Raw genomic sequence first — 21,828 nt, 5'->3', positions numbered from 1 at the left:
TTGCAGCTCTGCAGTATGGGCCCACTTCTCAGCAGTGGACTTGGCTGCTCAGGCCACAGCCTGCTGGGAATCCTGTTCCGGCAGGCACCAGCTCTGTCACTGCCACTGAAGGTAGCTTTAACTAAATCTCTATTGTTCTGTTTATAAGCAAGACTTGAGATTCAAAGGCTGGGATGAAAACCTGTGAGCTTAGAGAGGCTGAGTAGCCAAAAAGCTAACCTTCTCCTCTTGCTTCTGCTTGCCAAACCAGAAAAACCTGTGCCACTCCAAGTCCCTCCCTTCTACTTCCTGTGTCTCTCCCTCTCCTGGATGCCCTCTGATGCTGTATGGTTACTTTCTGTCAACTAATTGCTAACTCAGCCTCCTGACCCAAGGTTAATTTTATTTAATCAGCACAATGCAAACTCGGGGTTCACAGTGTGATCAAATATCCCCCAACAAATTAGAACATGGCAGGCCCCAGGTGTCAGGAATGGATTAATGCTGTATACAGAGAGTGGGCTGGATCTGTCAGAGTTAATTCCTGGTGGATCATGTAGTTAGAAATAGACATGCCTGCCCTTAACTCATGCACCTTTTACACATGTCTGGTGCCCTTTCTGATTTTCTGTGACTGTGCAACACAGTCAGAGGACTCTTCCCAGGATACCAGACAGCACCACACTATGTAGACTTTCTAGCTACTAGAATCACGAGTCAGATAACATTTTTTCCTATATTCTTCAACATCAGTTTTGATGTTGTGCCGACATAGAGTATACTAAGAGATATAACAGAGATAATTCAGTCTTCTTCATCATATAAGTGCTAACGTGGTAATCAAGACCTGTTAGTGCCCGTGTTTCTCAATTTGTGAATCTGGTAACAGTGAAAGAAGTCCAGGGCTGGGGAGATGGATCAGCGGTCAAGAGCACTTCCGACTCTTGAAGAGGACCCTGTTTTTGTTCCCAGTACCCACATGGTGGCTCACAGCCATCCTTAACTTCATTCTGGGTGATATGGCACCCTCTTCTGGCCTCCACAGGTACAAGGCGCACGCGCGCGCGCGCGCGCGCGCGCGCGCGCGCGCGCGCACACACACACACACACACACACACACACACACACACACACATACACAGTGTATATATATATACAAGCAAACCATTCATACAAATAAAAAATAAAATCAAGAGTCTTTAAAAATTGAATGAAGCCCATATGTAGAAAGGAGAAGAGATTGCTGGGGAGAGCCCTAGAGGTCTATGGGTCCTAGGTTGAAATTGTTCCATCCCATATTTAGGAAGTGGAACATCTCAGAGTCCTTCCAATAAATTATTTGTCACTTGTGACTAAGCGGCTCAAATCAAATATAACAGGTTCAAACTCAGTGCTATTGGTGGAATAGGCATTGGCTCTACTGAGAAAAATCTTGGAAGATGAAGCAACCTTGAGAAAACCAGACACTGCTCACTATGGAGCATCATGACGAGCAGATGGCATGTGTTAGGTTTTCAGTAAGCAAGCTGCCAGTGTCTTCTCCACCCTAATCAGCCTGCTCTCTTCTATTGGTGATAGGACTGAGCTGTACCTGGAGCTGCAATTCCATATGACCTAGGTGGGACTTCCCTTGCTCACCAAGTAAAGATATTGGATCCTTTCTTTTTTGTCCATGACTTGGGTTATTTCCATAATTTACTGAATTGAACCCTCACTACTGAGACATCTTCATTAGCAAGATAGACATTTTATAGTTCATCTCATGTTAAAAAGAAATAAATCTTCCTTAATTTGTAACCTCCTACAGCTTTGCTACATTTTCAAATTTGTCACAATAATTTTCTGTATCATTTAATCCATATGCCTCCATTTCCTCACAGTCACTGCTTCTTTGAATTCACTCTTTGAAGCACTTTATATCCACCTGCTCATCAAAACTGTACTCAGGATGGTGTGGCTGGCCAATGGGAAGTGAGCGGCAACAAAGGAAATTCTTGGATTCCAGCAATGCATGTGTAACAGGTGTAGAATGGTGATGTTGGTCCAAAATGTGCTCAATTCTAGGGCTTCCTATCCTCACCATTTCTCTATTAATTCTTTCCCACAGACTCTAGACTTATATATCCAGTTGACTACCTGACTTTTCTACTTAAATATCTAACAGGCATCTCAGGCTTTAAAATCTCCGAATGAAATTTGACTTCCTGCTTGTCTGTTCCCATAGTGTTTCTTATCTTATGAAAAGCATCACCCTCCATTGCATCCAAGATATATAGAACATTTGCCTTTCTTCCCTGTTAACCACATGCCCAAAGCTTGGCCTTGGGAAAATAGGAGAGAGAAGTATGTGTCACAGGGAAACATTCCCCGCAGGGATGAGGGACTCAGCCATTTCTTCCTGCTATGATACTCCAGAGGAAATTCCAGTTTATAGAGGACCATCAGGATGGTCTGATAGCCAAAGGGAAGAAAACAAGTTGTTTTATTTAGAATATTTTTACTCTTGCAAGTAGGGTTACCTATAAAGCCTTTGCTTTTTAATACACTTGGGGGGACTTCTATCTATCTAGTGAAATGTAAGCTCCATAGGAAACCCCCTCCCTTCATTATTCTTGACATCTCAGGCACCAACCCTAGTTGCAGATAGCTTTAACAGCCATATGTCTCCACCATTAGAAAGTCTTGGGGTGTTTCTAGAATCTTTTTTTCCCATTTTAGCTCTCATATATTTTTTAAGCAGGGCGGTTAGACATAAAGCACTTGGCCAAGCCTCCCACTGAGGGCAAAGTCCCATCCTTAGAGCTCAGTCCCCCTTGTAGATCTTAGTTTAGATGCAGAAGAATTAATGATGAGCGGTAAATTCTGTCATTTCATTCTGTGTATTCTACTCTGCCATACCTGGAAACTGTAGAGGAAGAAGGGAGTGTAAGGGCTCAAAGCAGTGATTCCAAGTCACAAAGCATCTACTTCTATAGCCATCCTGGCAGGCATGAAACAATGTAAAGATATACTTTTGGTCCTCCCTTTGGTATTAGGACACTGATACCATTGATGCCAAGAATCTCATACTGAGAGAAGGAACAAGCCAGGACCCTTGAGGAAGCCAGGAGGACTTATTTTCTGAGAAGAAACTTAAAACGTATCATATTGCTTTTCAGGAGACTGAAGCTCAGACAATGGTAGAGGGGGTCAGGAGGGAGGGACTAGCTTGACCAGCACTGCTGAGCTATGGATACCTCTTGATTTTATTCAAAACTAAACCTCTGATAGGATCCTGAGGATGGTCTTGATGGAGGAGTCAATGAACCTCTTTGTTCCTCTTCCCAGTGTACTATCATAGCCAACATCAACAGGCCTTCCTAGGGTGCCATCTTGTGTTGTCAGGGCAGCATTCATGGAAAGTGGTCTGGTGGGGCTGAAGCAAAGAAAAGAGTTCCTTTATCAGTCTTTCAGTTCTGCTTTCCACTACTCAGTGTGTCTTTAATTGGTTAGCGAGTGTCTTAGTTACGTTTATATTTCTGCGATAAAACATCATGGCCAAGGCAAATTATAAAAGAAAATATTTTAATTTGGGGCTTAAAGTTTCAGAAGGTTAGAGTCCATGACCATCATGGCAGGAAGCATGGTATCTGGGAGGCAGAAATGGCACTGGAACAGTAGCTGAGAACTCGCATTTTGATCCACAAGTAAGAAGAACACACACACACACACACACAATGGCAAAAAGTCTTTTGAAACCTCAAAATTTGCTCCCAGTAATAGCACCTCCTCCAATAAGGCCACACCTCTTAATCCTTCCCAAACAGTTCCAACAACTGTAGACCAAGTGTTCAAATATATGAGCCTATGGAAGCCATTTTCATTTGAACCACCATAGTGGGATTCAGAGTCACAGTTTGGACCCTAACATAGGTACCACTTACACATCAAGTATAGGAACTGTACAGCTGAGGATGCCTAAAGAGATCTTCCTTTAACATATTCTACCCCTCTGTTACAACCTGGGTGTATTAGCAATTCTAAAGAGCTATGCTGATCACCCCAAGCTTATAAAAAGCCTCTTGAGGCAATACCAGGCTTGTTCTCCTAAGAACAAGAGGGGCTGAGCTCCAATAGACACATGACAATCTAATCAAGAGGATAGCCCTCGTAACCATACGACCACATTTTAGAATATCTGTACTATTTCCTGGATGGTTGCACTTAAAGCCATCATGCAGTCAAACAAACCTATGGGGTCAGGGAGGACAAAAAGACACACAACTGGACAATGTGCAGAGAGAGGAATTTTGGAACACTCAGTCCTAAGTGATATGCTTCATCAAGTCTGCCCCTCATGGTTCAGGGACCTATGCAGAAGAGGAGGTGGAAATATTTCAAGAGCCAGAGGTGACAAACCACTCTAAGGAAACACTGTCCTCCAGATGTAACAGGATTGACGCACATGTGAACTCATAGAGCCCATGGCAGTGCACGTGGCACCTTCACAGGGGTGAGCCACACAGGGTCCCCACTCTGAGAGAGGGAAGTGGACAGGATTCCTACTCCTAACCAAGAAGCTATTTGCAACCAATACCTATGGGCAGAGGAAAAATAAGTTTTCTACAATGTCAAATAGATGGCATTTGCAGAGTTCTTGACCTAAGCCCTCATGTTGATGATAGACTTCACTGACCACACTGCTTACTATTCCGTGCATTAATAGCTTCTGCACACAGCTTGTTGCTCATTCTGGTGTGACCTCCTGGTGTACAGACTTGCCTTTCTGTATCACTCAGCTCCATGGCCATCACCTAGCAGCAGTGCAGTAAGTAAACTTCCAATTAGATGATGATGAATGAGTACACTGTATATTGGCACCTTCCCCACACTAACTTTCAAGGCCTTTGTGAAGTGGTAGAGAAAGCTGAGTTACTCGGGCCTAAGTGTTACATAGCTACTACAATATTAGTAGGCTTGAAGGACATCATAATAGTTTAAAACCCAGGTCTACAACTACAGTCAACTAATCAATGGTCAAGAAGAATGGGACCTGAGTCATATCTCTGATCCTGGAAGGGAACATGACACCTTGAACTGCTAAGAAAACCTTAATTGATAACTGTCAAAACCTGGTTCTGGAGAAAACTGGTAACTGACAATACCTGATTATTGAGAAAATAACCTTAATTAAAAAAAAAAAAAGATCCGATCCCCATTAGGGAATCTTCAAAAGCATGGTCCTAATATCTCAAACTGCTAGCCACAGATTGCTGCAACTTGGCATCACCGAGCTGCAGCCTATTGCCCTGTGACCCACACTTTAACCTGAACCAAACTTTAATCAACCAGAACTGCTCTTGTTTGTATGACTCTGATTTGCACAGGCCCTATTTACATGCCCAGGAATGCATAATTGAGGATTGTGTGCACTACAGTTTATGCTGACCTCCCAGACTAGGTAATCTGAACTGCATTTCTTTGCATGGGATGAACTACATGCCAGGAAAGTACACAAGGAAAGTCCCCCTTACTATAAAAGTAGTTTGCTCAAATGGAGACACCCCCACACCTGTCTCCTGCCCGCTGCCCTGTGCTCTAGGGGATACTGTAGTTACTTCCCAGCCTGCCTCCCTTTTGTAATCTACTCTATAAACTATTATTCCTGTTCTTATCTAAAGAGTGAATTTGTTAACTCTACACTCATGCCTGCCCTACTACTGTAGTGGCTGAACACTCAGCCTGCTACAAAAATCTTATAAAATTACTATCTAGCAAGAGGCCTCTGATAATGAGCAAGGGATACCATATTCACTACCCATAAGAGTCAATCTGACTCTTGTCAATCACCCACACAGGAAAACACCCATCAGGGGCCTTTGGAATAAAGCTTGTTTAAAACATAAATTGACATAATAGTATCTTTGGTCACTGTTAACTTACCCCTGTTGAGAGTGCCAGACTTTACTCTGTAGTAAGGACTGTCTACCTCCTGTACTATAAAAAAGTCTCATCAGAATTCTCTCCATAGAGATAACAAGGACCAGGGAGAAGAGGCAGAGCCAGGGTGAAGTTTTTCATGTATTTTTTTTTCTCTTAGAACACAAAAGGGGAGAAAAATTGGGTAAAACTTGGACTGGTCTTTTTGTGGCAAGGATGTGGGGAAAGGAAAAAACATTTTCTTTGGTGGTGGGAGTGCAAATTTGTACGGTCACTATGGCAATCAGTGTGGTGGTTCCTCAGGAATCTGGGGATAGATCTACCTGAAGATCTAAATATACCACTCTTGGGCATGTACCCAAAGGATTCTACCTCCTCCTACAGAGACACTTTTTCATCCACATTCATTACTGTTCTAGTCTAGATGTCCATTGACTGATTGAGAAGATATTGAAAATGTGGTACATTTACACAAAGGAATTTTGTGTTTTTTAAGTTGAATGAAATTCCATTGTGTAATTAGACTAGAACATCCTTGCCAGCATGAGCTGCCATTTGTCTTATTGATGATTTTGGTTGACTGGTATAAAATGAAAGTAATTTTAATTTGCATTTCCCTGATGGCTAATGATGTTAGCCATCAAAATTTCTTTAAATGCTTCTCAGCCATTTGTGTTTCATCTCTTGAAAATTCTCTGCTTAGTTCTATTCCATTTTGAACTGGGTTATTTTCTTGATGTTCAGTGGTTTTAGTTTTTTATGTATTTTAGATACTAAGCCGCTATTCAATACATAATTGGTAAAAATCTTTTCCCATTCTATAGCCTGATACTTTGTCTGAATGATAGCATCCTTTGCCATACAGAAGCTTTTCGACTTCATGAGGCCCCAATTAGTAATGGTGGGTCCTAGTGCCTGTGCTACCGGTGTTCTGCTCAGGGAGCATTTTCATGTGCCAGTGAGTTCAAGACTATTCCCCACTTTCACGTCTATCAGATTTGGTGCATCTGGCCCTATGTTGAGCTCTTCAGTCCATTTGGAATTAAGTTTTGTGCAGGATCATATGTATGGATCTATTTGAATTCTTCTACACGTAGCTGTCCAGTTTGACCAGCCGCATTTGTTGGAGATGCTTTTTGTTTTACAGCTCTGGAGGGAAAGGTATTCTGACTGTTGGGGAAGTCAAGCTATACTTGGAGCTGCAATAGGACAGACAGCTCAGCTCTGGAGGGAAAGGTATCTTGAATGCAAAGTCAGGCTATACCTGAAGCTGGGATGCAGTAGGGGGACGGTCTCCCTGCAGTATAGAGCAATCCTGCTCCTCTCCTGGAGAAAGCCATCACAGCTGAGCTTTGTTCTGCCTACACCCTCCCCGCCCCCCATTTAGGGGGACTTCCCAGAAGAGCGCTGCTGCTGCTTCTCCTCTCTGGCCCAAGATGTTGCTTCTTCAGCTCCACTCTGCTAAATGGGAAACCCCTGCAGAAATGTAGCAATCTCCTCAGGCTCTGGTGAAAAGCTGTTACCTTTTTCTGCTCCATCTTACTCAGTCCCCTAAGGGATGTCTCAGCAAGGTTCTTCTGTTCTGCACCTGCAAATGAAGATCTTCACCTAATACTCTTTTAAGAAAGACATTTATCACTCTGGAAGTTGCAAACAGCCCAGCACCAAAGTTCACACTGAAACCCTGCCGGCGGCCCTTTCTGATTTCATCTCTGTAACGCCACTGCTCGGAGGCACACAGGTAAGTTTGGTTTCTAACATTTTTTTTTTTTTGTCAATTATAAGTTTTTGTTTTTAATGTTTTGAGGTAGGCAATTGGTTCCTTTATTGAAGTACAAATTGAGAAAAAGAAAATGCTATTTCTTTTAAAGTCCAGTATTAAACTCTACCAGCTGCACTAGTGGACAGCTGACAGAAGTGGAGTTAGAAGAGACAAGAGTATTGAATCTTGGGAGAACAAGGAAAGAGAGACCATGATAAATGAAGGCACTATAAGAATAGGGAGAAGCAGAGTGCTAGGGAGGTTCCCAGGAATCCACAAAGATGACTCCACCATAGACTACCGGCAAAGGTAGAGAAGGTGCCTGAGCTGACCTACTCTGGTAATCAAATGGCTGAATACCCTAACTGTCATCATAGAGCCTTCATGCAGTGACTGATGGAAGCAGATGCAGAGATCCACAGCCGGGTCCCAGGTGGAGCTCCAGGAGTCCAATCAATGAGAGAGAGGAGGGATTCTATGAGCAAGAGATATCAAGACCATGATTGGAAAAAGTACAGAGACAACTAGCCAAACTAGTGGAAACACATGAACTGTGGACCAATACCCGAGGAGCCCCCATGGTACTGGACTAGGCCCTCTGGATAAGCAAGACAGTTGTTTAGCTTGAACTGTTTAGGGGGCCCCCAGGCAGTGGGATGGGACCTGTCCCTAGTGCATGAGCTGGCTTTTTGGAACCTAGTGCCTATGGTGAGACACTATGTGCAGCCTTGGTGCAGGGAGGAGGGGCTTGGACTTGCCTCAACTGAATGTACCAGGCTCTGCTGACTCCCCATGGGAGATCTTGCCTTGGAGTAGGTGGGCATGGGGGTTGGGAGGAGGGAGGACAGGGGAATCTGTGGTTGGTATGTAAAATGAATAGAAAATCTGTTAATTAAAAAAAAAGAAGAAAAAAGAAAGAGACTTATTAGGAAGGAGGAGTCCAGGAGAGTGGCTGCCTCTGCCAGGGTGGGAAGGAACAGTCCACAACTGAACAGGCAGAGATGTTTATATAGGGCTTCTTAGGGGTGGAGTTTCTTGATGGAGAAGATTTTCTACTCAGAGATTGGTTAGTTTTCCTGCTCAGGGATTGGTTGGTTTCCTTGATTGGAGGCAGAGATGGCTTTGGTTTCAGGGTCAAACTCTGTTTCTTTTAACTGGCCCTTTTCAGCTTTTTGGCTCTAGTTCTAAGGCCAGGGCATATTTATTTCACTGGCTCTGATTCGAAGGACAAAGTATGTTTCTTTGGCACTGGTTTTAGAGTCAGGGCATGTTTCTTAGTTTCTGGGTTCAGGGATAAAGTGTTTCTTTCACTGGGTCAGGTCTCAGATTCAGGGTGTGTTTCTTTCACTGAGTCTGGGTTCAGGGCCAGGGTGGGTTTCTTTGGCTGGCCCCTTTTCCCTACAATAAGTATGGACCTCTTTGAATTCTTTTACATGTAGCTATCCAGTTTGACCAGCAGTATTTGTTGGAGATGCTTTCTTTTTTCAATTGTGTATTTCTGGCTTTTTTTTTTTAATCAAAACCAGGTGCCCATAGGTATGTGTACTTATTTCTGGATCTTCAATACAATTCCATCGATCAATGTGTCAGTTTTTATGCCAATACTGTACATACTCTGTAGTACAATTTGAGGTTGGGGATGGTGATCTCCAGCAGTTCTTTTATTATTCAGGAAAGTGTTAGCTATCCTGAGATTTCTCTCTCTCTCCCTCCCTCCCCCTCCCTTTCTCTCTGTTTCCACATGAAGCTGAAAATTATCATTTCAATTTCTGTGAAGAATCACATTGAAATTTTTATAAGACTTGCACTGAATCTGTAGATTGCTTTTGGTAGAATGGCCTTTTTTTTTACAACATTAATCCTACCTATCCATGAGCATGGGAGATCTTTCCATTGTCCAATGTCTTCTTCAATTTGTCTATTCAGTGTCTTAATGTTTTTATTATATGCCTTTCACTTGGTTAGGGTTATCCCAAGGTTTTTTTCATTTATTATTATTGTTGTTGTTATTATTATTAAAGAGATTTTTCTATTCATTTTATATACCAACCACAGATTCTTCTGTCTTCTCTTCTCCTGCCCCTCAGCCTTCCTCCAACCCACCTTCTCCAAGGCAAGGTCTCTGAGAGATGTTGTTTTCCTGATTTCTTTCTCAGCCTGTTTATGATTTGTATATTGGAAGGCTACCATTTTTTGTGTGTTAATTTTTAATCCTGCTACTTTTCTGAACATGTTTATCGACTGTAGAAGTTTCCTGGAGGAATTTTTAGGGTAATTTATGTATATAATCATATCATCTGCAAGTAGAGATACTTTGACTCCTTTCCTGTTCATATCCCCTTGGTCTCCTTCAGTTGTCTTATTGTTCTTGCTAAGACTTCAAGTAGTATATTGAATAGGTATGGAGAGAGTGGACATTTTTGTCCTGTTCTTGATTTTGGTGGAAATGCTTTGGGTTTCTCTACATTTAGGTTGCTGTTGGCTGTGGGATTTCTGTAAGTCATCTTTATTATGTCAATGTATGTCCTTGGTATCCCAACTCTTCAGGAAGGAGTGTTGGATTTTGCAAAGGGTCTTTTCTGCATCTAATGAGGTGACCAAATCATTTTGGTCTTGCAGTTTGTATATATGGTTCATTACATTGATTGATTTACCCATGTTGAACCATCCCCATGTCTCTAGAATAATGCTAACTTGATCATGATGGATAATCTTTTTTATGCGTTTGAATTTGGTTTTTTAAGTATTTGTTGAGAATTATTCCAGCTATCTTCATAAGGCATACTGGTCTTTAATTTCCTTTATTGTGGTTTAGTTTTTAGGATAATATTGGCTTAATAAAAAGAATTATACAATGTTCCTTCAGTTTCTATTTTTTGTAATAATTTGAGGAGTAATGGAGTTAAATTCTTCTTTAAGGCCTGATAGAATTCTGTGCTAAATTCATCAGTCCATAAACTCTTTTTGGAGTAGGAGACTTTTAATGCTTTTATTTCACTAGGTGTTATTTCACTAGGAGATCTATTTAAATTGCTTATTTGATCTTGATTTTACTTTAGTAGGTTATATATATCAAGAAATTCATCTGTTTCTTAGGTTTTCCAGTTTGGTAGAGTACAGAATTTTTAAAGTATGTCCTTATGATTCTCTATATTTCCTTGGTGTCTGTTGTAATGTTCCCCCTTTTTTCTCTAATTTTATAAATTTTGATCCCCTTCTCCATATTTTAGTTCATTCTACTAAGGGTTTGTTAATTTATATTCTCAAAGAACAACTTCATTTCACTGATTTTTTTTTTTGGTGTGTGTGTGTGTGTGTGTGTGCGTGCATGTGCACGTGTGCATGTGGCATGTGCTTCTATCTCTTCATTTCAGCCATGAGTTGACTATTTTTTTGCTGTCTATTCCTTTTGGGTATTATCTTCTCTTCCTCCTCCTCCTCCTCTTCCTCCCCCCTTCTTCTCTTTCTCTTTCTCTTTGTCCTTCTCCTTCTTCTGTTGGTCTTTTTCATCAGGACTGTTAACTCCCCAATAATGACACAGAAACTTATTTAATTATGAAATCTCAGCTTATAGCTTAGGCTTTTTTCAAACTAGTTCTTATAATTTAAATTAACCAGTTTCTATTAGTCTACATCCTGCCATGTGGCTCATATCTCTTACTTCTCCATCTGCATGTCTTGTTTGTTTCCTGTCTCTCAGCACCTCTGCTCTTCCTCCCATTGTCCTCTGTGCTCCCCAAATTCTGCCTAGCTATTGGCCATTTTAGCTTATTATTAAACCATTCACAGTGACATATCTTCACACAGTGTAACCAAATATCTTGCAACATTTCCCTCTTCTTGGGAAATAAAAAAGAAAGGGTTTTTAACTCTAACATAATAAAACTATATACAGTAAGAACAATTATCAAGTAAGGATTACATTTACAATACCCAGTCCATTTGTATTTGGCAGATTCAAAGAAAATACTCCATTATTTGTCCTATCTTGGTGACTCCAAAGTTTTTGTACCTAACTTATTTTCTTTCATAGCTAAGGAAAAATATAACTAAAACTATGTAGTCTTCAACTTCATCAAAGACCTCAGAAGGATATAATATTACCTGAGTAAACAGGAAGTGCAGTATAAGCCACTTCCAAACCTGTAGAAATAACAGACATCTGGCTGCCTGGACAGTCACCCAACATGCCTCTACAATATTGGGTCATCCATTTTCTGCCTACAGTCTATCTGTCAGACTTTTCTATGAATCAGGAATTTTTGAAGGACTGTCCTATCCTGTCTTGGTTGCTTTTTTGTATGCCCTGTTTGTCCAGTTTGGGCAGTGTAGTGACAACAGTAGAGGCAGAGGCAGTTTCTTGCCCAAATAGCCAGTTTTTGGCACAAAGAAAGCAAACTCCATATGGAGTTTCTTCAGTGGCCATCATCTTCTCTGAAGTAAATTGGTGCTGCTAGGAGCAGACGTGTCTCACTGTCATGAGAAGCCCTATGTTATTAAAACATTAAAATTCTGTATTCTGTAGGTCTCTGAAGTGTCGGAAGACCATCCTATCTATTTAAGATATGTCTCTGATTGACCCTGAAAATATACCTAACTTGACTGTAATTTTGATTGTAATAGAAGACTAACTACTAACCTGTATTTCTTTATTATCCTAAATAGCTTTCAAGGACAAGAACTTTACATTACATTTTTAAATGAGCTACATAGGCACAATATCTTAAATAAGAGTAGAAACATACCTTCAGTGTAACAAAAATAACTTTAAATTTATATCTATATACCAAAATCCATACCAATGTAAAATATTTGAGGTTAATAGTTACCTTTTTCCCCTATATTACAATATCCCCACTAAATTATAACAAACATCCATTACCCACTGGATTACCATAAACTACTCACTCCACCTCTTGGGCATGTGGATGTTATGCTCTCTTAACTTCTTCCTGTTGTCTGGGGACACTGACATCTTTGGGGGACCTTAAGAAAATTAGAATGATGGTCAAGTTCTGGCTAGAATAGCCTACAAGGTAAGACCATCTCAGCCAGCAGCCTTGAAGCTGTTCTGGATGCAGAATTCTGAGGAAACTGCAACAGGGGCATTCTGAGAGGCTGGATCACCTGGACCATCTGTTTTCCTTGGTGTCTGGTCCCCTTGCTCTGAAAACACAAACTTTCAAAGGTAACATACATATCTAAATTATCACAAGTATGGCCTCTGTGGTGTGCACAAGTCAGTTAAAGATGATTTTTTTGTTTTATGTTGTAGAATATTATTTTAAGATGTATTACATTTGTTTGTTCTGTAGAACATTGGCTTAATGATAAAAGGATGTGTTGCATTCTTTTATGTTGTGTTTTTTTGGCTTTGTGAAATACTCTAGACAGGCTTTGCCAGTCTAGAGTACTTGATATTCTGGTGAAGGGCTGATGGCCAGTGGCAGGCCAGGAGAAAGGAAGGAAAGGGCTGGCAGAATAAATAGAAGAATAAATCTGGGAGGAAAAGAAAGAAGGAGCCAGAGAAGGCTAAGAGGACTTCAGGGGCCAGCCACCCAGCCACACAGCCAGCCATGGTGGAAGAGTAAAATTAAGATATACAAAAGTAAGAGAAATGTGAAAGCCCAGAGGCAAAAGGTAGACAGGATAATTTCAGTTAAGGAAAGCTGACTCAAACAAGCCAAGCTAAGGCCAGGAATTTATAATTAAGACTAACTCTCTGTGTGTATTTATTTGAGAGCTGCATAGCGGAACCCCCAAAAGAACAAAAACAGCCAACAACAGTTTTCTGATTGAGCAGGTAAAATATACATCACTTGTCTTGTAGTTTTTGTAGGATTATTTCTTTATGTCTGTAGCCAGGATTTTTATGGGGTTTCCCCTGATCAAATATGAGCCCAATTACCTTTAATGAATCCATAGCCTTTTATTTCCTTTGGAAACAAAAGCATAACTTCTTCCCCAAAGTAACATATTTTTTAAATTCAATTTAAGACATTTAAAAATATATATAGAGACTAGTTTAATTTGGTAGTTTTTATAATCCAATGTCTCTCAGCAGCTATCAAAACATTTTGCTCATCAGCAATCAAAACGTTTAAAGACAATACAACACTATACAGGATCCAGGCTTTCTGTATATTTCCCATCTCTACATGGCTTATTCTTTTTTTTATTTTTTAACTTTACTTCTCTCTTTAAAGACTTTATGCTGTGGATATTGTTCTATATAAATAAAACACTGATGGCCAGTGACCAGGCAGGAAGTAGGTGGACAGGCAGGAAGTAGGTGGGACAAGGAGAGAGGAGAATTCTGGGAAACAGAAGGCTGAAGAGACACTGCAGCCACCGCCAGGATAAGCAGCATGTGAAGACGCCGGTAAGCCACCAGCCACGTGGCAAGGTATAGATTTATAAAAATGGGTTAATTTAAGATAAAAGAACAGTTAACAAGAAGCCTGCCACGGCCATACAGTTTGTAAATAATATAAGCGTCTGAGTGATTATTTTATAAGTGGATTGTGAGACTGCGGGGCTTGGGGAACCTGGAGAGAAGCCCTCCAGCAACAAATGGCGCCCAACGGCTCAAGTTTCCACCTTAAACCTGACAATATTTAATAACCAATTCTAAACAGAGCCAAAACCAGGTTCCTGCTTCTTGTCTCATATGGGCAGCTAGACGCTGCAAAATGAAGGTTTGAACACTGGAGGGTTCCTGGTGTGTGCGTTTGACCAGCAGTATGGCGGAAATGAGGCGTCTGCCAGTGGCACATTATGCTGTGTGGTAGATTTAGTCTTTACTAGTATTTAAAAAAAAAAAAGAGGTTTCTGGACTACACACTGCTTTGATAAAAGCTTAGACCTACTATTTCTGAGAATTGATGACTCCCAGAGCTGGCAGAAAATGTACCACCGCCATGTTGGGAAGCTGAAGTGGGCGGAGCCAGCAGCCACAGCGCTGTTTCAGTCTTAGAATGGTGCAGCTTAAAGCAATAGGCTCGAGGTAATATAAAACATAAGCCACGTAAAGATGGCTACCACACAGAGAATCTGGATTATGTTCTCTTTGATATTTGTAACTGAAGAAAAACATTTGATTACAAAAGCTGTTGAGTTATGCCAAAATGTATATTTTAAAGGTACCTTCACTTCAAAATTTGGATTTAAGGATATGTTGCTTTGGAAAAGAGATTCTGCTTTTGTTTCCACAGAAAGCCAGAGGCTGTGGATTTGTTCCAGATTAAGATACATCAGGTTTGACCAGCCAAGACCCCCTGAAAGGTCTCCGATGACACCATGGCCCAGATGATCCAACATCCAGAGCGGTTTCAAGGCAACTGGTTCACACAATACAGCCTCATGGACTACCCCATAGGCCTAAAATTTTCTTTGCATCCGCATAAGATACAGCGCCCCCCTCCAGCAGGAAGTAGTAAGAGATGCTACGCCCAAATTCCCAAATATACCAAGCTGGCTTTAGAGGTGGAATTGGCTCACTCCCCCTCTAAACCCAGACATATTGCTTTAAAAAAAAAATGGTTAAGAGATTCTTGTGTCCCAAATCAGAAGAGCCCTCTGGTATGGGACAGAGAAAAACCAATATTTTTATTTAAAACAGATTGATTATAAATGTGATCTCTTTCTAAAAAAGAAAAGGGGATATGATATAGATATATAGGAGGATATGGAGATGATAAGATAAAAGGGTAGATTAATGAACCTTTTAAAGAACAACTTGTTTAAAATGTTTTACATTGGTATAGATTTTAGTTTATGTTTAAAATGTTTTACATTGGTATAAATTTTAGTTTATTGATACAAACTTAAAGTTAATTTTGTTATACTGTATATATATATATATATTTCTATGTATATATATATATATTTCTATTCTTGTTTGAGGTATTATGTTTATGTAACTCATTTAAAATTGTAATGGATAATTAAAAATAGATTAATAATTGGTCATCTATGATAATCATATTTGTAGCCATGTTAGTTAAGTCTTCTAGGTATACATAGATATATTTCAGATAGATAGGTAATCTTCAAACACTTCATAGACCTAGAGAATATGGCATTTAAATAACTTAGAATTCTGTTGACGTGAGACACAATTGCTCCTGGCTGCACCAATTGATCCTGAGAGAATGTTGGGCTTCTAAGACATTTCCATTTGGAAGTTTGTCTTTTTGGCACAAAATGGCCTACTGGGCAAAAAACTGCCCTTGCCTTGATGGCTGACAGTACAAATGCAACGCTGTCCTTTCTGGACAAGCGGGACACAAGGAAAGGGACCACTGTACTCTGCCAAGACAGGGTAAGATGGTCTTTCAAAAATCCTGCTTCTGAAAGTAGTCTGTCAGATACTCTAGGCCTATAGCCAATTTAAATGCACCAACAATGCTGAGAAACATTAGGTGACTGTCCAGGCTGCCAGCTGTCTTGGTCTACTCTTGCAAGATTCCCGAAAGTTGCTTGCATCCATCTACCATTTCTCAGGTACCATTATGTTCCTTCTCAGGTCTTTGATGTGGTTAAAGACTAGATAGTTGTAATTTCCTCAGTTATGATAAAAGATAAGTTAGATATAAAACCTTAAATTCACAAATATAAGATAGATAGGACATCTTCTTTAATATTGTAACTGTTATTCTTGCTCAATAATTGTTTTGTTATATGTAGTTTTACCATGTTAAAGTTAAAACCTTACTTTTTAAAAAAAAGAAAAAAAGGGGAAGTGCTGTGGATATTGTTCTATATAAATAAAACACTGATGGCCAGTGACCAGGCAGGAAGTAGGTGGATAGGCAGGAAGTAGGTGGGACAAGGAGAGAGGAGAATTCTGGGAAACAGAAGGCCACCGCCAGGATAAGCAGCATGTGAAGACGCCGGTAAGCCACCAGCCACGTGGCAAGGTATAGATTTATAAAAATGGGTTAATTTAAGATATAAGAACAGTTAACAAGAAGCCTGCCACGGCCATACAGTTTGTAAATAATATAAGCGTCTGAGTGATTATTTTATAAGTGGATTGTGAGACTGCGGGGCTTGGGGAACCTGGAGAGAAGCCCTCCAGCAACAACTTTATTTTTAAATTATTGCTTTTTACAACTGTCTATATCCTTTTTTCCCCCTTAAGCCTTCACACATTGTTAAATGCACTGTAACCTGTCTAGAGGCTATAACAAATAGCTTGTGTTTGGACCTGTCTTTACTAAGCATCTGCGTCATTCTCTGATCACATGACATACAGCTCAGCTTAGCCCATGGCACTGGCACATGGTACTAGTGGCTGGCAACTGGCTCCATCCCACAGGCAGCAGCCTGAAGCCATGTCTTTGTACACTGCCAAGAACTAGCCTGCCGGAGAGACTACAGGACTAGTTCTTTGCCCATAATTTTATTTTTTGTTTTCTCAGGCCCTATGTTTGGGTATTCATACCCCCCACATTAGATGCCATTTATAGACAGATTTTTTTGTTGGGACCAACAGCTCCCCAATAATGACACAGGGATTTCTTATTAATTATTAAAGCTTGGCCTGTAGCTTAGGCTTGTTTCTAACTAGTTCTTATAACTTAAATGAACCTATTTGTATTAATCTATGTCATGCTATGAGTCATGTCTGTTACTTCTCCTACTGCATGTTTTGTTTATTCCCATCTCTCAGCATCTTTGTCTTTCTTTCCAACATACTCTGTGCCCCCAAAATCCTGCATAGCTATTGGCCATTTAGCTTTTTATTAAACTAATCACAGTGACATATTTTCATACAGTGTAATCAAGTATCTCACAATATTATCTTTTTCCTTCTTTTTTTAGAGCTTCCAGGTTTACTATTGAGTTGCCAACATTAGATCTCTTTGTTTTTTTTGTTTGTTTGATTTATATGTGGACACTTGCATCTTAGAATGCCTTCTTTGTGTCTCATAGCTTTGAGCATGCTGTGTTTTCATTTTCATTCAATTTGAAAAATTTCTTTCTTGATTTCTGTTTTGACTCAATTTTCATCAGTAGTTAGTTATTTAGTTTCCATGTCTCCATTCACTTATTGGCATTTCTGCTGTTGTTTATATCTAGGTTTAATCCATGGTGTTCAGATAAGATACAGAATGTTATTTCCATTTTTTTTTTAAATATCTATTGAGACTTACTTCATGTCCAGTTGTATGGTCAATTTTGGAGAAAGTTCCATGAGCTGCTGAGAAGAAAGTATATTCTTTTGTGTTTGGATGAAATATTTCCTAGATATCTACTAGGTACATATGGTTTATGGCATTATTTAACACTAGCATGTCTCTGTTTAGTTTTTATCTAGATGACCTGTATATTGAAGAAAGTGTATTGAAGTCACCCACTATTGCTGTGTGAGGGTCACTATGTAATTCTAGCTGGGATTAAAGGTGTGTAACACCATCACCTGGCTTAATCTGTATTTTTAATTATACATTACATTTTAAAATGAGACGCATAAGCATAATAACCAAAACAAGAGTAGAAACATACATGCAGTATTACAAAATTAACTTCAAATTTGTATCAATATATAAACACTCATACCAATATAAAATATTTAAGACTGGTAGTTGTATTTGGTTTAAAAATAGATTCAATAATCTATCATTTTATTCTATTATTTTTATATCCTCCCTTTTTCTTTTCAGAATGGAATCTTGAATCTAATCTCTTTTGGTCAGCTTTTTTTCTGACCATTACCAATAACAACTTGTAATCAACCCCCCTAAAATTATAACAAACATCCATAGCCAATATTTTGGGAATGTGGATGTTGTTTTCTGTAGACTGCTTCCTGTTTTCTTGGGGCACTATTAATCTTTGAGGGAACTTTGAGAAAATCAGGATAATTGTTAAGTCTTGGCTAGAGTAGTCTGTGAGGCTGGATCATCTTAGTCAGCAGCTTTGAAGCTGTTTTGCATGCTAGATCACCTTGGTCCATCCATTTTTATTGGTGTCTGTTCCCCTTGTTCTGAAAATATATAGACTTTTAATGGTAACATCCATATCTGTATCAATATAAATATAGATTGTGCATTGTACACAAGTCAACCAAAAGAGGACACCAGATCTCATTACAGATGGTTGTGAGCCACCATGTGGTTGCTGGGAATTGAACTCAGGACCTTTGGAAGAGCAAGCAGTGCTCTTAACCTCTGAGCCACCTCTCCAGCCCGATATTTCCTATCTTTATGTGACTTGTTATATTTTTTAAAGTACTCTATTCCTTTTTAAAGGACTTTCCTCTACACTTTATCTTTTCTATCCCAAGGGTATGCATATTTTAAAACATGCTGTTATCCATTTAGAAGTCTTCATCTGAATCTGTCTTTACTGTGTATCTGTAACCTTTTCTGTCTGCAAAAACCCTAAACCTGCCATGCAGTATGCTGCTGGGAGATACTTCTCTCTACTGTGCCCCATGTGATGGGAACCCACCGTGTGGCTTAGTTCATGGTGTGGTGGCCATTGCCAGGAGCTTTGTCACTGTACTGCAGCAGGTATGAGAGACACAAGACTAGGAAGTCATGTCTGGCTCCATTTCTGTGTGTTTAGAACCTTTTTTAAAGCTCGCTCAGGCTTTATGTGGAGGAACATGGCCCTGGAAGTTGGGTGCCATTTATAGGCAGAGTTTTCCTCTCCTGACCCCCGATCCCAGATAATCAACATGGAGACTTAAGATTACTTATAAATGTCAGCCAATAGCTCAGGCTTATTACTAACTAGCTCTTACATTTTAAGTTAACCCATGTACCTCAATTATGCTCTGCATGTGGCGGTACTTTTATTAGCATGTTACCTACATCTCCTGCTCCCTCTGCATTGGGCTGGCAACTCCTCTGACTCCACCCTTTCTCTTCCCAGCATTCTCAGTTTGGCTCTCCTACCTAAGCTTATCCTGTTCAGCTATTGGCCAGTCATCTTCTTTATTAAACCAATCACAGTGACAAATCTTCATAGTGTACAGAATGGTTACTCGACAGCAGGACTATCTCTGCAGACTGAAGGAAATACCAAAGACCTGATGTGTTGTGGATTATTAGCTTGGGATGTGTTACATTTGTTTATGCTGTGCAATATTTATTTAATGATGCAAAGATGTGTTGCATTCTTTTATGCTGTATTTGTTTAACTCTGTGAAGCTATGTTACTTTGTCTCCCTAAAACACCTTATTGGTATAATAAAGAGCTGAATGTCCAACAGCTAGGCAGGAGAAAGGATAGGCAGGGCTGGAAGGCAGAGAGAATGAATTGGAGAAGAAATCTGAGAAGAAATCAAGGAGCAAGAAAAGGAGAGGAGAACTCCAGGGGCCAGCCACTCAGCTACACAGTAAGCTGTGGAGTAAGAAGTAAAGAAAGGTATATAGAAACAGAGAAAGATAAAAGCTCAGTGGCAAAGGTAGATGGCATAATTTAAGTTAAAAAAGCTGGTTAGAAACAAGCCAAGCTAAGGCCGGGCATTCATAAGAAAGAATATGCCTCTATGTGATTTATTTAGGAGCTGGATGGTGGGCCCCCAAAAAGCAAGAGTAAAAAACAAAAGAAACTACAGAGATCTTTTCTGAAAAAATAAAAAAGAAAGCATAGCAATATAGAGAAGATAGGACTTTGGTGAGAAAGGCATGAACAGGTATAGTGCGTTCTCGATGCTCCTGTAGTCATTACCCCTATCTTAGCCAGAGTTAATAAAGGCTGTACAGATGATCAATGAGGATGCCACCTAGAAAATGATGTGTATAGGCACTGTTGTAGATGTAACAGTCTTATTAAATAAGAAACACAGAGCCAAATGCAGAGTCAAAAGCCCAAGAGGTCAGAGCAGTAGCTAAGAGCTGAGACTTAAAACCACCTTCTTAACCTTCTTGCCGCTGCTGTCCTTCCCCTCAGAAAGAGGCCTACTTCCTGTGTGTCTGTCTTTTTATTGACTTTCTGTTCTGCCTTCTTATTGGTTGTAAACCCAACCACATGACCCCCTCGTCACTGCCAGTCTATACAGACGTCTAGGTCTCTATGGTTGGTATTGAGATTAAAGGCATGTGTCTCCATGCTGGCTGTATTCCTGAACACACAGAGATCTGCCTGTCATGTGATCAGGATTAAAGGTGTGTGCCACCACCACCCAGCTTCTGCTATGGCTTGCTATTAGCTCTGACCCCCAGGCAACTTTATTTAAACATACAAATAAAATCACACTTCAGTACAAATAAAATATCACCATAGCTCCTGTAGTCATTACCCCTATCTTAGCCAGAATTAATAAAGACTGTACACATGGTCAATGAGGATGTCACCTAGAAAATGACGTGTACAGGCACTGTTTATTATATTACCAATGCACCTGGCTACTGTTCTTGTCAATTCGTAATGAGGACATATCCAGGCCTGGCTAGTGGAAGGGAAGTTCCTACTCATCCCAACCATCATGTGACAACTTGGCTCTGAGTGACTTTGAATCTGAGCATCTCTAGAAAATATGGAAGCCTTGTTCACCTCTCAGTGTGGTCCTCTAACCAGAGAATCACTAACTGATAGGCACTAGGCAGGTTGAAAATATTGGAGGAAGATCATATATTTCTGCTAAGCTAGGGCCCTTCTATAGTTTCTCAGGTAAACAGTGAAGGTAAACAGTGAAAATAAATACATTCTCTACTGTTAGTTACATGAGTAACCAACACAAACCTCATGCTACCTGAGTTCACTCATGTTGCTCACTCTTCTGCCATTTAATAGACACCACAGAGAAATTCTGTAGTGCATCCATTTCCTTGAGGGCAAGTTGTGTGTGTGTTTGTGTGTGTGTGTGTGTGTGTGTGTGTGTGTGTGTGTGTGTGTAGGGAAAACATTTACTTTGTAGTTGGCCATCATGAAGTAAAGTACAGTGGCATTTAAAATAACCCAGGCTGTAGTCTTGGACTTATATGAGCTGACTTGCCTAGATAGCAGCTGTTGGGTGTCACAGTATGATGAGTTCACAATGAACGTTCTATGACATGCTGCTGACATGTACTTAGATATGTTCGCACCGCAGTGCAGAGTGCCAGTATATATTGCGACTTGCCTCCAATATACACGCTTATAGATACAGAGATATTGTTTTGGAATTAGAGTATAATGGGGAACTGCTGTAGTCGAGGTATGACATTACT

At 40.1% G+C, this 21,828-nt stretch overlaps 2 protein-coding genes across 2 annotated transcripts in view; one reads left to right on the top strand and one right to left on the bottom strand.

Moving 5' to 3' along the window:
• The window catches only part of LOC121821659 (immunoglobulin lambda-1 light chain-like), a 755,041-nt gene that overhangs the window by 509,982 nt on the left and 223,231 nt on the right, over positions 1-21,828 (bottom strand). The window lies entirely within an intron of this gene.
• The window catches only part of LOC143268061 (uncharacterized), a 104,944-nt gene continuing 103,811 nt past the window's right edge, over positions 20,696-21,828 (top strand). Inside the window, exon 1 of the mRNA XM_076548524.1 lies at positions 20,696-21,815. Within this exon, the coding sequence (XP_076404639.1) occupies positions 21,794-21,815 (22 nt within the window). The 5' untranslated portion in view covers positions 20,696-21,793. The remainder of the gene's footprint in view (positions 21,816-21,828) is intronic.

This window comes from Peromyscus maniculatus, chromosome 12 (genome assembly GCF_049852395.1).
Source record: "Peromyscus maniculatus bairdii isolate BWxNUB_F1_BW_parent chromosome 12, HU_Pman_BW_mat_3.1, whole genome shotgun sequence".
In the NCBI taxonomy this organism is placed as follows: Eukaryota; Metazoa; Chordata; class Mammalia; order Rodentia; family Cricetidae; genus Peromyscus; species Peromyscus maniculatus.
The sequence above is the reverse complement of the archived record's forward strand: the minus strand, read 5'-3'. Positions and strand labels throughout refer to the sequence as shown.